Raw genomic sequence first — 16,480 nt, 5'->3', positions numbered from 1 at the left:
GTTTGAGTCATTCGACGAACTCGAACGATTTGCTTAAAGCTCGGCAGTTCGAGTTACCGTTCGAGAACGGTTCGATCACCAAAAGTGTGACTTTTCACAGTAATTATGTGCGCACGTTGCGTATCTGCATGCGTCCTGCGTCCCCAGCACAATCCCTCTCTCTTTCTTACTCACCGATCATGGGCACGAGACTGCACACCTGTCACAAAGCTCCGGCGGCTTTTCCTCGGCTGCCGCTTCATTATTCAATCAGGTATTCCCTGCTTTCCCCACCCACCGGCGCCCATGATTGGTTGCAGTCAGACATGCCCCTACGATGAGTGACAGCTGTCTCACTGCAACCAATCACAGCCGCCGGTGGGCGGGTCTATATCGTGCAGTAAAATAAATAAATAAATAATAATAAAAAAATGCGGTTCCCCCCAATTTTGATACCAGCCAGGATAAAGCCACACGGCTGGAATTGTCAGGATGGGGAGCGCGACGTTATGGGGAGCCCACCACCACCACAGCAGCCGCCCGGAATTGCTGCATCCATTAGATGCGACAGTCCTGGGACTCTACCCAGCTCATCCCAAATTGCCCTGGTGCGGTGGCAATCGGGGTAATAAGGAGTTAATCATGGCAGGCATCTCCCCGAGATACCTTCCATGATTAACGTGTAAGTGAAAGTAAATAAACACACACAACGAAAAATTATTTATTTGGAATAAAAGACCAAAAAACACCCTCTTTCACCATTTTATTAAAATCCCCAAATAGCCCTCCAGGTCCAGCGTAATCCACAGAGGTCCCGCGATGCATCCAGCTCTGCTACATGAAGCTGACAAGAGCGGAAGTAGAACACGAGCGCTCTGTGTCAGATCCACGGAGCAATGAAGTGAGCCGCGCTGTCAGCGGAGACTTCACCCAGCTAGTGCCTGCGTGTGCGGTGGTGATGGGGGTTGTAGTGCCTGCGCGTGTGCGAGGATGATGAGTGCTGTAGTGCCTGCATGTGCGGTGATGATGGGGGTTGTAGTGCCTGCGTGTGTGCGAGGATGAGTGCCGTAGTGCCTGTGTGTGCGGTGATGATGGGTGTTGTAGTGCCTGCGTGTGTGGTGATGATGGGGGTTGTAGTGCCTGCGTGTGTGCGGTGATGAGTGCGGTACTGCCGGTGTTTGCCCGCCCATCCATTCATCCATCCGCCCATCCATTCATCCATCCGCCCATCCATTCATCCTTCCGGACCATCCATCCGCCCATCCATTCGCCCATCCATCCGCCCATCCATCCATCCATCTGCCCATCCATCCAGCCATCCGAACATCCATCCATCCTTGCAGCTGAACAATCTGCTTCTAGATTCTCTACTGCAGTATAGAGGTTAAGATTACCAAATCTTCCTATGCTTTTCATGTGAGGCAGTGGCTCAATGGATAGAGCTCCCTCCTAAGGAGAGTTAGTTCACAAGTTCGAGTCCCGGCCGTCACGGTAAAAAATTTAATTTATTTTTAATTTTAAATTATAATTATTATTTATTCATAATTATAATTTAATTTAATTATGCACTGAGTTGAGGAGTGGGACATCAGCTGTGAGCCGCGGGAAACACCTCTAAAATCGGAGCAGCTCACGAAATGAGGCTGCATTGCTCTATCCTCTCTCTCTTTCTCTCTCTCTTTCTCACTTTCTTTCGCTCTCTCTCTCTTTTTCTCTCTCTTTCTCTTTTTCTCTCTCTCTTTCACTCTCTCTCTTTCTCTCTCTCTCTCTCTTTTTCTCTCTCTCTTTTTCTCTCTTTTTCTCTCTGTTTCTTTTTCTCAGTCTCTCTTTTTCTCTTTTTTTCCCCTCTCTCTCTCCTCTTCTCTCCTCTTGTCTCTCTCTCTTCTCTCCTCTCTCTTCTCTCCCTTCTCTCTCCTCTCTCTCTTTCCTCTCTCTTCTCTCTCCTCTCTCTCTCTTCTCTCTCTCCTCTCTCTTCTCTCTCTCTTTTCTCTCTCTCTCCTCTTTCTCTTCTCTCCTCTCTCTCTCTTCTCTCCTCTATCTCTTCTCTCCTCTCTTCTCTTTCTCTTCTCTCTCTCTCCTCCCTCTCTTTTCTCTCTCTTTTTTCTCTCCTCTCTCTCTCAGACCTGGCGATGATTGGCTGATACAGTCACCTGACGGAATCAGCTGACACTATAAGTCGAGCGGTGAGGCCAGCTTTTTACCGCCGGGCCGGCTAAACTATCAGCTGATGCTGTCGGACAGGAGTCTGCACAGAAGTGTGTAGTTTGTTTTTTTTGTTTTTTATTGCACTGATGCATCAGCGATTGTATAAAAGACGTTTATACAATCAGCTGCTGTGTCATGTGATTCAGGCCCTCCAGCAAACTGATCAGATGATATTGGATCCGGATTGGACGGTGCGGGACCCTTGACCCAGGAATACTGCGGAGAGGGGTTCTCTATTTCAATAAAGATCGAGTCACTAATTGTGTTGTGTTTTATTTCTAATAAAAAAATATTTTTCTGTGTGTTGTGTTTTTTTTATCTGTACTAGAAATTCATGGTGGCCATGTCTAATATTGGCGTGACACCATGAATTTCGGGCTTAGGGCCAGTTGATAATATACAGCTATCCCTAACCCCATTATTACCCAGCGAGCCACCCGTCACCAGGGCAGCTGGAAGAGTTGGATACAGTGCCAGAAGATGGCGCTTCTGTGAAAGCAACATTTTCTGGGGCAGCTGCGGACTGTAATTCACAGCAAGGGTGCCCAGAAAGCTTCGGCACCCTGCGCTGCAGATTCCAATCCCCAGCTGCCTAGTTGTATCTGGCTGGAAACAATAATTGGGCAAAGCCCACATCATTTTTTTTTTTTTAATTATTTCATGAAATTCATGAAATTAAAAAAAAAGGGCTTCCTTATATTTTTGGTTCCCAGCCGGGTACAAATAGGCAGCTGGGGGCAGCCCGTAGCTGCCTGCTGTACCTGGCTAGCATACATTAACATGGCAAAGCCATGTAATGTTGGGGGGGGGCACAGACTCCTACATACATTCCTGGATGGAGTATGCTGAGCCTTGTAGTTCTGCAGCTGCTGTCTGCTGTCTGTGTTGTGAATGTCAGTTATGCTTTTGCTGCTGTGAGGCTTGTGGCCAGGAATGGTTTGGACAGAGACCAGGTGTGTTGAGTAATAGGCGTTTCCATTGCTAACTCTCTGCCTATTTAAACCCTGGTCTGCTGGCAGGCTATGCCGGATGTCAGTTGTTCTTTGTTCACCAGCCTGCTTCATCCTGCTCCAGACCACATCTACCCCAGATAAGTGCTTGGCTCTTTATTTGTTGTTTGGTTCTTTTTGCTCTTATCTGAGTTTGTCATTTGCTGTGGTTATTGTCAGTTTATTGGCATGCAGGAATCTTTCCTCTCAGTTGCTTAGCTGGGAAACTCCCTGCAGCTATGTTTGGAGTATTGCTCCTATAAGTCCACGTGTTTGTTGCTTCTTGAATTTGTAAAGGTTCCTGCTTTCTGTTCATTGGTATGACAAGAGCGCCTGGTATAGGACAGAGTTCAGATCTAGCGATCTGAGGGCTTTTTGTACTATCAGGTTTTTGGATTTTTGTAGGGTTTTTCTCTGGCCACCATCAGTCCCTTTCCTATCGTGTCCTATTTAGTCAGTAGGGCCTCACCTTTTGCTAATCCTATCAATCCATCTGTGTATTGTGTTTTCCTATATCATCGCAGTCTTTGAATGTGGGGGGCTTGCTATTCTTTATCTATTTTCTGAGGCAGAGTGTTATTCATCTTTCCTTCCTTTAGGATAGCTAGTTCTCCGGCTGGGTTCGCGGTGCACAGGATGTTAGTTCACCCCTCGGCTACTTCTAGTGTTGATGGTTAGTAAGGGGATGGCGGCCAGATTAGTTGCCAATGCTCTTGTCACCTTTTACCAGTGATTTATGGTGGTCTTCCATGGTTCCGGATCATAACATGTCTGTCTGTATGGAGGAGAGCAGACAGCAGCTGCAGAACTACAAGGCTCAGCATCCTCCATCCAGGACTGTATGCTGAAGGGAGAGACAGGGGGAGCAGAACTACAAGGCTCAGTATGCACCATTCACTAGTGTATGCAAGATAGCAGACAGCAGCTGCAGAACTACAAGGCTCATCATACTCCATCCAGGACTGTATGCAAGAGTTTTTTGCCCACCAAAAAAATGACGTGGGCTTCTCCATATTTTTGTATGCTAGCCAGGTACAGCAGGCAGGTATGGCTGTCCCTAACCCCCAGCTGCCTATTTGTACCCGGCTGGGAACTAAAAATATAGGGAAGCCCTTTTTTTAATTATTTCATGAATTTCATGAAATAATTAACAAAAAAAAACTACATGGGCTTCGCCCCATTTTTGTGTCCAGCCAGGTACAACTAGGCAGCTGGGGATTGGAATGAGCAGCACAGGTTAGCCCGAGCTTTCTGGGCCCCTCTGCTGAGAATTGCAGTCCGCAGCCACCCCAGAAAATGGCACTTTCATAGAAGCGCCATCATCTGGTGCTGTATCCAACTCTTCCAGCAGCCCTGAAGCTGGGTGGCTTGCTGGTTAATAATGGGTTAATACTAGCTTTGTTTTACTAGCTAGTATTAAGCCAAAGATTCTTAATGTCAGGCAAGTTTGACCCAGCCATTAAGAATCTCCAATACAGGGTTAAAAAAAAAGACACCACACAGAGAAAAAAATACTTTAATAGAAATAAATACACAGACACACTTAGAGACTCCATGTTTACTACTCCCTGTCAGCCCTCCATGATCCTGGTCTTCTGTCTTCTTTCTCCTTCAACCCATGCAGCTCTGCTATATCAGACAGCACTGCATGGGAGGAAGAAGCTGCTTCTCCCGTGCAGTCTAATCACTCAGTGAGTGAGCAGAGGCTGCGGGCTGTAAGCGGTGACGTCCCCGCTGACAGGCGGGTTACTATAGTAATGGTGATCTCCGTTATTCACCGGCTGTGGCATCCAGTCCTTGCATGTGGGCTGACTCTGTAAAGAGCGCCGACATGCAAGAACGGGGAGCCAAGCATGTGCCCAAGTATCTCGCTGGTACACGGAGATGCTGGAACTATCACCGCGTACCGGAGAGCTGCACTGACAGGACCTAGCATGACGTCTAGCCATGTGACCAGTCTGTAGCCAATGAGATAATACACACGTGACTGGTCACATGCTATTTTGACGTCACGGAAGGTCCTATCATCAGTGCTGGTTACCGGGAGGACGCAGTGATTATCGGCAGGAAAAGCGGCGGGAGACAGAGTGTAGGACGCATCGCGGGGACCTGTAAAAGTGTAATGGCAATGTTTAATAACTGTATGTGTTTATGTATAATGTGTTTTTATGTGTTGTGTTTGCCTGCCATTGTTTTCAATGGGGTTCGAAGGAGTTCGTCGAACGTTCGTTTAATGGAGCCTCCGTTTGACGAACCAAACCAAACTCGAATGCTAGGGGGGTGGCTCATCTCTAGTCAGGATGCCTTTCGGGTTGCACTGGGCTCCAGCCACCTTCCAGGAAGCCATGGATCGGGTCCTGGCCCCTCAAGATATATAAAGTGGCCAACTTGGTTAACATTGGCATATTCAGCCAGGATTGGGAAAGTTGCCTGAACAAAGTCCAGGCAATTCATGACTCCCTGGAGGAGGTAGGTTTTGCCATCAACACAAAGAAATGTGCCTTGTGGATGGAAGAAGCCAAATATTTGGGCTATGTAGTAGGCAGGGGTGTGATCAAATCTCAGATAAATAAGATAGAGGCAATACAAAGCTGGTTTCTACCCCAATCCAAGAGGCAGATCAGAGCCTTCCTCGGTATAATGAGGTATTACAGTAGATTTGTCCCCAAATTCACCCTGAAAACCACCCCTTTAACCGACCTCCTGAAGGGTACAAAATCAGCCATGGTAATGTGGTCACTGGACGGAGAAAGATAGAGAGAGAGCGAGAGAGTTGACATGCTGCAGATTTTTTCTACATCAAAAACTAGACCAAAACCGGACCGAAAAAAAATCTCAGTGTGTGCACAGCAAATAAAAAAAAAAAACATTGACTTACCTGGCTTTAGGAGAGACATGCAGATTTTGGTGCAGATTTTCAAAAAACTGCATCAAAAACCATAGCGTTGTGCACAGGGCCTATTCTGTATCTTCCTCATAGCAATGAATCCAACCGCTCTAATTATCAGTCCCTTAGATAACTGTATGGTTTTACTCACTCTACGGCTTCCACAGATAGCTCAACTCAGCACAACGATGACTTGTAGGAAGACAAGGAGAAACGCTGTAGTTTTCTTCTAGAATCTTGTATTAAGTACAAAGTAAATGCAGGTGAAAAGGAATAATCTGTACAGGGTTGCAGACATGTCTCTTCAACAATGGTTTCTCTAGACTAAACTGAAGGAGAAGGGAGGAGCATTCTATACAGAAGCCAACTAACGGAGGTACATAGGGACAAACTTCATACAGTCTAATCTACCTAGTAACAATAAAGGAATTTCTTGATAGGAGGAAAAATATGCAATGCAAGAATTACATACAACAGGTTGTTCCCATTCATGGGACACAACACTCCCCGTCTGAAATCATATGATTTCACAAGTCCTTCTACGACGTAAGGAGTCGATCCTGTCCCTCGATGTCACGAAACCTGTAACGAGATAAGAGACAACACAAAAAATGCAACGTAGTGCACTGAATTCAAGTCCATGCTTTGTTGATGACGCATTGTCCTTGCGTAAAAAATGAAAAAGTAGAAAAATGTTAAACATGAATTCAAGTTCAACAAACCCATCTTCAGATTGGGGAAGCCGCAAACATGCCAACTCTTCCTCCAACCCAATAATCCAACGGAAAAGTTTTAATCCAAAGGAAAAGTTCAAGGTTCAATTGGACACGGACAGTTGTGTAACGTCCTCCTTTGGTAAAAGTAGCACGAGTTCGGTGACTGGACGAATCACACACATGTGCCAGCCGTGGCACGTTGAAGACTTGTAGTTGGTGAAACAGTGAGCGATGAGAATAAGACGAGCTACGGCTCGTACCTCAGATGACCAACTTGAGAAGCACTCGAAGCGATGAGGTCTCAACTTCTGTTCTGATGTCACTGAAGTGTAGTGAGCGGAGACGACCGGTCTAATTTCCTTGTCGGATTCTGGTTCCACCAGCTCGTACATGTTGCCGGCGTAGTTATCGCAGGTCTCCTCGTATAAGATACTTGGAGGTGTCAGCCACATGTTGTCGCCGAGTTTGGATGCAGCAGTGAGTCTCGTTCCTCGGTCAGCTGGGTTTTGTTCGGTGGGAATGTGGTGCCACTGTTCAGCATGATCTCTGTCGAGGATATTTTGCGTAATCTCGACAAAGCATTTCTCCATCTCTGGTTGTCTTTCCAAAGTGCGTTTTAGAGAGGAGGACCTTGCGGTTGCTTGCTGGGAGTTGTTTGGCAACCTTGGCCTTGGAGACCGAAAGGGTAATGGGGCTACCCAACTGTTAGAGTCGTTTTGAGAGAACTCTTTATCCATAATCTTTATGAATTCTTTGTCTTCTCTCATCGAAGCCAATTTGTTGTCTTCATTTGTAGACTCGAACGCTGTTGACCCGAAGTCGTCATCCCAGAGATGATATGCGTTCGCGCAGTCGGGAGGCTGCTGTCGCCACCTGGTGTCGCTCAGCCTCTCTTTCACCCCGTAGTGATGCGGACATGGTTGAAAGTGAGTGCCGCGACCGTTTGGGAGGATGTGCGTCTTGTAGGAGGAGATCGCGTCGGGACTCTTCACTTTGCCTACGCAGACGTTTCCTATGATTACCCAGCCTAAGTCGTAGCGCTGAGCGAATGGCGCATCGTGTGGCCCGTTGATGTGTTGGCATACTTTGTGTAGCCGGAGGATGTCCCTTCCAATCAGAATCAGGATTTTTGCACTATGATCAAGAGGTGGGATCTTGCTGGCGATAGTTCTCAGGTGAGGGTGGTGAAGAGCTGCCTCTGGTGTTGGAATCTCTTCCCGGTTAGCCGGTATCTGGTTGCACTCGACGAGTGTCGGTAGAGGTATCTCTATGGTATTTTCAAGAGATGTTACCACGAGACCACTGGCTCTTCTTCCGCAAGCTTCTGAGATGCCGCTGCAAGTACCTAGTGTATAAGGGTAGGCATTTCCTTTTAAACCGAACAAGTCGAAGAGTTCAGACCTGGCAAGTGACCTGTTACTCTGGTCGTCCAGGATGCTGTACACCTTCACGGCCCTTTCTGGGTGACCTTTGGGATATACCCTTACTAGGCATATTTTCGCGCAAGACTTGTCCCAGAGATCTTCTCCGCAGACTGCGGTGCACGAGGAGGATACTGTGAGGTGGTTTGCAGCTTGGCCTGTACTCTCCCCGCCATGACTTGTGGTAGGAGAAGGTATAGGTGCAGGATCAGGCTGAGATGGGTGCAGTGCTTGTACGTGATCTGTGCTGTCACACTCCATGCACTTAATTGTAACCTTACAGTCCTTGGCAAGGTGTTCTGTAGAGGCACAACACCTGAAACATACCCCAAACCTTTTCAAGAGTTCCTTTCGTTCTTGAAGGGGTTTCTTCCTGAAGCCAATGCACTTCTTCAGGGGGTGTGGCAGTTTGTGAATAGGACATTGGCGGTTTGGATTTTCCGCCTTCCCGCCTTCACTGCCATTGTCTGGTGCTGATGGTGTAGGTGGTAGAACGTCGGTCTTCTTGACTGATACTGGGCCCCTACGTTTTCTGTCATTTTGATGAGGGCTCTCATATCCAGGAGCTGGTGAAGTGGAGCCGGTTGGTTCTCCACAGGTGAAGCTGGGGTCTGCCTTACGTTCCGCGATGCCGTTGATGAACTCGCAGAAGTAGGAGAATGGAGGGAAGGAGACTTGGTGCTCTTTTTTATAGTTTGTTCCTACCGTAGTCCACCTTTCCTGCACGTTGTAAGGTAACTTGGCGACTATGGGTTTCACCCCACGAGCGGTGTCCAGGTAGCTGAGGCCAGGTAGGTGTCTGTCTGTTTTGGCCAGCTGGAGCTCGGACAGCAGGTCGCTGAGTTCCTGGTACTTTGAAGCATCCTTGCTAGATATTTTGGGAAGGTCGTATAGTTGTTTCAGCAATGCATCTTCAATTGCTTCAGGACTGCCGAAGCCTTTCTCTAGCCTGTCCCATGCGGTTGCGAGACCAGTTGTTGGGTCGCTGATGTAGACGGATCTGAGTCTCTTGATTCTCTCAGTAGACCATGGCCCTAGCCACCTGATTAGCAAGTCCAGCTCTTCAGCAGCCGTAATGCCAAGGTCACGCGTTGCGGTTTTGAAGGCACACTTCCACCCTCTGTAGTTTTCAGGCTGGTCGTCATACTTTGTGAGACCGGTGTTGGTGAGTTCTCGGCGGATCATGTACCTCGCAAAGTCGGACATGTCTGATCTTTCCGATAGTTGGGGCACATTTGCTGACTGCGTGATGCTGGTTGCGTTGTTCGTAGCTTCGTGGTTCGGGAACATGGGAAAGTACGGAGTGGCGTAGGCGTTTAGACCAGTGACCGCCGGTTTGGTGTGTACAGTCTCTGTTGTATGCGGGTCTGGAACTACACGGTTGTTGGGAGTGTAGTGCCTTGCCGGCATGTTAGGTTGCATGTAGACATGGGCATACGGAGGTTGCTGATGCGCAGGGTGTGGCTGTGCATTGGAATATGAAGCTGGTTCAGGCTTGAAAGTCTGAGGTGCATTGGACTGACCTGGAAGGCTGGAAGCTGTAGGTGGATCAGTGTCTTGAGGCTCTGGAGAAGTGTTAGCACTGACGGGAATGTTGATGGTAGTTGGCAGTTCGTCGGCTTGGCTCAGCACGTAATCTCTTGTACGCTTAAGTGAGTCTTCTGTGTCGAGATCACGCAAACTGGCGCTGCCTTCCTGGCTCCCACCCAGAGCTTGCTCGAAGACTTTTAGCCTTGCCATGGCCGCCACATGTTCACATTCCTTCTGAAGGGCTTCAATTTCTGCTTCCTTGCGTGCAGATTCTGCTTTAATCTCTGCTTCTTTGCGTGCAGATTCTGCTTCCTTGCGTGCAGATTCTGCTTTAATCTCTGCTTCTTTGCGTGCAGATTCTGCTTCCTTGCGTGCAGATTCTGCTTTAATCTCTGCTTCTCTGCGTGCAGATTCTGCTTTTTTGCGTACAGATTCTGCTTTAATCTCTGCTTCCTTGCATGCAGATTCTGCTTTCATCTCTGCTTCTCTGCGTGCAGATTCTGCTTCCTTGCGTGCAGATTCTGCTTTAATCTCTGCTTCCTTGCGTGCAGATTCTGCTTTAATCTCTGCTTCCTTGCATGCAGATTCTGCTTTCATCTCTGCTTCTCTGCGTGCAGATTCTGCTTCCTTGCGTGCAGATTCTGCTTTAATCTCTGCTTCCTTGCGTGCAGATTCTGTTTTCATCTCTGCTTCTCTCTGGGCGAAGATGGCGTGTACTTTTGTTGTTTCTGCTTCAGCGCGCGCCTTTATGAGCTGCTCGCTGAGGGTTGAGTACCTTGATGAGCCTGATTTGAGTGAGTGCCTTGAGCTCTTAATGGACCTGGATTTGTAAGATGCCGCTCCTGACATTTGCGCAATTTTTGCTTCAGTCTTGCTCACAATGTCGCGCACGGTGCGGTCTCGTTCAGCATTAAGCTGTTGGAAGTCCTGTAGTTCTTTTTCAGACTCAGACGTGTTTGCTCTCAGCAGGGTAGAGGAATATTTTTTACAAATCTCTTTGTAGGACTGGTATGCTGAGTACAGTTGTTCCAGGGCTCCCTCTGGTGGTAGCTCATGAGCACCGGGCGCAGATAAAACAGTCACTTGTTTTTGCACTCTTTGCCACAGTAATGCTGTCTGGGTAAACAGTTCACTTCTGGCTGTTTCTAGGTTCTCTTTAACCTTCCATGTTGGTTTGGTCAACCGCTTAGATCTTTCACTGCAATGTAAGTGTGAGTCCCTGTCTTCCTCTTGTTGCTTTAGAGCAGGTAGTGAGAGAGCTCTCTTTACATCCATCAGGCAAGGTGAATGCTGCTCTGCACTGGTTGTCAGGGAAACAATACAATGTTTCAATCTCTGCAGTCTGTGTTTTGCAGGATGTATTTGCCAAGTCTCTGGCTGCAATTTACAATTAGCTTATGGGGGATTCTTGGTTTATAGCTGCACACAGTTCTTATAACAGGTTAATACTTTACAGGGCACTTTGTCTGAAGCTGCTATAAAGTTTTATGCTGTGGCTTGTTATCAGCCCCTTGGGGTAATCCTTTCTCTGGATTGTATGCAGTATAGCACTCCTGGAAACAGATTCTTTACTGATATATGTATACTAATCCCGGTCACAGCTAATCCTTTTCACTATTCTGTATCTTCCTCATAGCAATGAATCCAACCGCTCTAATTATCAGTCCCTTAGATAACTGTATGGTTTTACTCACTCTACCGGCTTCCACAGATAGTTCAACTCAGCCCAACGATGACTTGTAGGAAGACAAGGAGAAACGCTGTAGTTTTCTTCTAGAATCTTGTATTAAGTACAAAGTAAAGGCAGGTGAAAAGGAATAATCTGTACAGGGTTGCAGACATGTCTCTTCAACAATGGTTTCTCTAGACTAAACTGAAGGAGAAGGGAGGAGCATTCTATACAGAAGCCAACTAAGGGAGGTACATAGGGACAAACTTCATACAGTCTAATCTACCTAGTAGCAATAAAGGAATTTCTTGATAGGAGGAAAAATATGCAATGCAAGAATTACATACAACAGGTTGTTCCCATTCATGGGACACAACAGGGCCTAACCATGCCCCACTCAGATGGATGCGGGAGAAAAAAGTGAACAATGGCCTTCAAGATTTTCCTTTTCAGGTAGAGCATAGGCACAAAAACAACACGGGACTGTGGATGCTCTGTCAAGGGTACATTGTTAGATGGCTGAAGATGCCAAGCAACAATTTTTTAATTTTTGATAAATTCAGATGTTTTAATATGTATTTTAATAATCTATGTAATAAAGAATATATTTGGGCATAATATACTCAAGCTTTCTCTGTTCATTCTCAGATTACAGAGTAAAAATCTAGTAACAGTTTGACTGAAATAAATAGTGTGGATCTGTAGGAGGTGGTCAAGTTATGTCCACCCCCATGGAGTAGAATGATTCACATAGAAGTGTATGATATTGAATGTAAAATGTTTTATAAGTACGCTGCTGCACCAGCGATGCAGCAAAGCTGGACGAGCAAAGTGGTTGGCATCATCTAGCGACCACGAGTTTATATGTTTTATTGCAGGGAGATGTCTATTATAATGTGTATATTTTATTGAAAGAATGGATGTTTTAGCGTATTGTAAACAATATATAATGTAAGATGCTGGCCCATCGTGCTGTATCAGGCGGGAGACGTAGTGTAGAGAGTCAGGAGTACTGAGATAAAGGGTTATATGTAAAATAGATATAGTATTAATAATATAGGACAGTTAAGTACTTTATATAGAATATTGTAGTGTAACTAAGGATCAAGTGTGCAGGAGTGGGGCGTCAGTGGTAGTTAGTGAGTTTGTTAGGAAAGAGCAGGAACAGGTGAAAATTGTAAAGTGGTAACCAGGGAGCCAGAGACAAGGAGGAAGGAGAGAGTACAGAAGTATTAGGAAGACAGGAAAGTTAGTAGTGAGTGAAGCTGCAGAGGTTCAAGTGAGCGGACAGGGGCAGAAGTGAGGGCCTGTATGGCATGGGAGGAATCCTCCCATGTGTCGAGACCTCACCCTGCGGACGGGCTGAGATCTGTGGGACGTCAGGGTATAGAGACCGCCGGTGGGACCGTGAACTAGTCGGGAGCTAGTAAGTCGTCTGAAGGCCAAGTGAGACACCGAAGCCACTAGGAGAGGTTATGGGGGAAGAAGCAGGTATTAGACTCGGCTGCTGGAAGATAAAAGCCCAGAGAAAGTGCAAGCGAGTTAGAAACCCCCGGGAGAGCGGCGGCAGCATGAGTAAGCCTGTCTGTCCAAAGTAAGGAAGAACTGGTGAACTACAATAATCTTGTTCTTGAGTTGTTTCATAGAGAGGCTTGTGTGTGTCAGTTGTGTTGCCGTCCCCATGACGAGGATCAGCAGCTGAGATGGAGATAACATTGGACATCATTGTAAGATACACACACACACACACCATCGGGAGCACAACATAAGCACACACATTGTATGAAGCAGTGAACCCAGTGATCTTCGGCTGAGATAGGGCCCTCCCTCACCAGATCATCGATATAACAATACCTGGAGATACCAGGGTCGATGAAAAAGAAAGAAAAAAAGACTTAAAAATATCAGGAACTGAACATTGAAATTCAAGATCTATAGCACAGACCTGAAACTGTGTTACTAGCCATCATCGACACACTGGGTGCTATCCCCAAAATCCTCAGGAAGCACTTACAACTCTTTGTTGCCAAAATCACCATAAGTCAACTACTTAGACCTGTGCACATCCTACGCTGATGCTTTACAATATCCGAGGTTCATTGGAAAACCCTTAACAAAAAACTAAAACATTTAAACAAGAGGAGAGTGGACCCTGCTTCTACTCTATGATGAAATATAAGGGACACAAAGGTTAAAAAGGGATTGTAATGTACGGTCCAGGCATCATTATAATATAGAAGGATATTCATGTAAAGCAGCATGAACTGGTCACCTGCCAGTATCTGTATATTTCCGGGTACAAAGTGGTACTGAATTCAAGGAGGATGTGATAACAAGTGATAGAAGGGACCAGATTAAAGCTGGGTTCACACATAGCGACAGCGCCAACGACGTCGCTGTTACGTCACCATTTTCTGTGACGCAACAGCGACCTAGTAAGTCGCTGTTATGATCGCTGCTTAGCTATCAAACACAGCAGACGCAGCAGCGATCATAACGACACGCGTCGCTGTGGAAGCCATGCTGCGCTTGGTAACTAAGGTAGATATCGGGTAACTATTAACTATTACCCGATATTTACCTTGGTTACCAGCGCACACGCTTAGCGCCGGCTCCCTGCTCTCCTAGCCAGGGTACACATCGGGTTAATTACACGATGTGTACGCCAGCTACGTGAGCAGGGAGCCGGCACTGGCAGCATGAGAGCACACCGCTTAGCGCTGGCTCCCTGCACATGTAGCCGAGCCGGAGTACACATCGGGTAATTAACCCGATGTGTACCCTGGCTAGGAGAGCAGGGAGCCAGCGCTAAGCGGTGTGCTCTCACGCTGCCAGTGCCGGATCCCTGCTCACGTAGCTGGAGTACACATCGGGTAACCCGATGTGTACTCTGGCTAGGAGTGCATGGAGCAGGGAGCCGGCACTGGCAGCGTGAGAAGGGCGGTGCTAGTAACTAATGTAAATATCGGGTAACCAAGGAAAGGGCTTCTTGGTTACCCGATGTTTACCGTGGTTACAGCTTACCGCAGGCTGCCAGACGCCGGCTCCTGCTCCCTGCTCGCTTCAGTTCGTCACTCTCTCGCTGTCACACACAGCGATGTGTGCTTCACAGCGGGAGAGCGACGAACAAAAAATGAAGCAGGACATTCAGCAACGAGCGGCGACCTCACAGCAGGGGCCAGCTCATTGCTGGATGTCACACACGGCGACAGCGATGGGACGTCGCTGCCACGTCACAGAAAATGGTGACATAGCAGCGACGTCGTTGTCGCCGTCGCTGTGTGTGACACCACCTTTAGGAATGGAGAACAGAGAAGATTTTGATTAGGGGAAGATGATAGACCTGTTGAAAGAGATATAATATCAGCGCACACTTAACACTGTGGACACTGGAAATTAACCGCATTGTCTGGGGTAGTGCATTCTAGAGAACTGGTGCAGCATGAAAGAAGTCTTGGAGATGGAAGTGGGAGGTTTGGATTATGGAGGATGTCCTAGAATTAGTAGGACAAAAGACATGAGAATGGTAGTAGACAGAGATGATATATAAAAATAGCCCTAAATCACAGCATAAACTTGTTGATGTAACTCTAAGCTGTTCCTACTATTGGGTTATATTCACATGTAAGACATTTTTGCTGACATTTCTGTGACAATTTCATGCATTTAAATGTGTATGGGGGCTATAATTTATTATGGCACCATATAATATCAGAGTTTTTGAACCTGGAATAAGGCAACCAGTTTGGCAAACTGAGATTTCATCTGGCAGATGGTGAATAATCCATAAAGCGTTATGGAATGCTCTATTGGACACCATGTTATGGATCTATTCATTGTGGGATGCAATGCCCCATTTTAAGGCACAAAATACCCCTTTTTTGTCCAAATCATACTCACTCCAACATAATATTGAGTGCGTATTACAGCGTGATGTCAGTTCATGTATCATACCTGAATTTCTCATCCTCGTTGAAATTATGATAAAAGGTGAAGTGATTATCCTTGACAACATCTGACCATGTTTTGTGGAAGGAATCTCTTTTGCTTTTCAGGTAATTCAGGAGATCTCCATGGGGGCAGTATTCAAAAATTAAGTATATCGGACCTATAATAAAAATGAGTATACGCACGAAAGTGAACAATTTATCTGTAGAGCACATGGAATGGAGGAGGATAACATAAAGTTACTAGTACCTGATGCAGTGCACGCTCCCAGCAAATTGACTATGTTATTGTGGTGTCCAATCTGGGTCATCATCTTCAGTTCAGACATTAAGGCATCTTTTTCTGAAGCATCAGGGTTTTCTGAATAAACAGAATAGCTTTTTATGTGTAAAAAGAAATGGGACCTTCTAAATAAAACCATCCAAAAACATGAATAACACAGCCATCATCGGCAGGGAATGGTACAGGCTCAGCTCCTGAGACCGCATCAAGAAAGGGTACCCAACATATGACATACCATACCACATCATCTTACAGTTTATTACTACTTGCCGCTGTGCGAGCTCGTCATGCAAGATAGCATGAAGGAACAATCAATCTTTAAGGAAAATCTACAATCAGGTTTTTGCTGCCACATCTGTGAACCAAGTAATGTAGGTGAAGAGACCCTGCATCCAACCATGTATCACTTAGTTTAATGGGTGCCGCAATTGTGACACAATTACAGTTTTTAGATGTAGCATGTAGCAGAGCTCAGAAAGCTAACCGCACTCACACCACAGCTCTCTGCTTACATTGTGTATTTACGCTGAGCTGCTAATCAGTGCTGGGGGTGAGGATGGACCAGGTCTCACATGGGCAGTGATAATCTCCTGCTGATAAAACACTCAACCTATTGAAACAATAGCAAACAGTCTAATAAGTGACACATTCCTGAAATCAATGTCTCATTCTTCCCTCACAATACAGAGCAAAAACCTGCTGACAGAGTCCCTTTAACACTGTTGTCCAAGTTCCCATATGCATCTGTATTCATCCCTGATATTAAAGAGGTCTTAGTGTGTAACTATGAGCTGCAGCACAACCACCTCTATAGATACAGTGAAGAGTACAGGGCCGTCATGGGTAATGGGTCC

At 46.4% G+C, this 16,480-nt stretch overlaps 1 protein-coding gene across 2 annotated transcripts in view; it reads right to left on the bottom strand.

Annotated features, from left to right (window-relative positions):
- The window catches only part of FLT3 (fms related receptor tyrosine kinase 3), a 187,606-nt gene that overhangs the window by 40,450 nt on the left and 130,676 nt on the right, over positions 1–16,480 (bottom strand). For both annotated transcript variants that reach the window (XM_075337363.1, XM_075337364.1), the window contains exons 16-17: positions 15,594–15,704; positions 15,351–15,504 (exon numbers count right to left, since the gene is read on the bottom strand). In XM_075337363.1, the coding sequence (XP_075193478.1) occupies positions 15,351–15,504; positions 15,594–15,704 (265 nt within the window). The remainder of the gene's footprint in view (positions 1–15,350; positions 15,505–15,593; positions 15,705–16,480) is intronic.

The sequence above is a fragment of the Anomaloglossus baeobatrachus genome, chromosome 2 (genome assembly GCF_048569485.1).
Source record: "Anomaloglossus baeobatrachus isolate aAnoBae1 chromosome 2, aAnoBae1.hap1, whole genome shotgun sequence".
NCBI classification, from domain to species: Eukaryota; Metazoa; Chordata; class Amphibia; order Anura; family Aromobatidae; genus Anomaloglossus; species Anomaloglossus baeobatrachus.
This window is presented reverse-complemented; position numbering and strand designations above follow the sequence as displayed.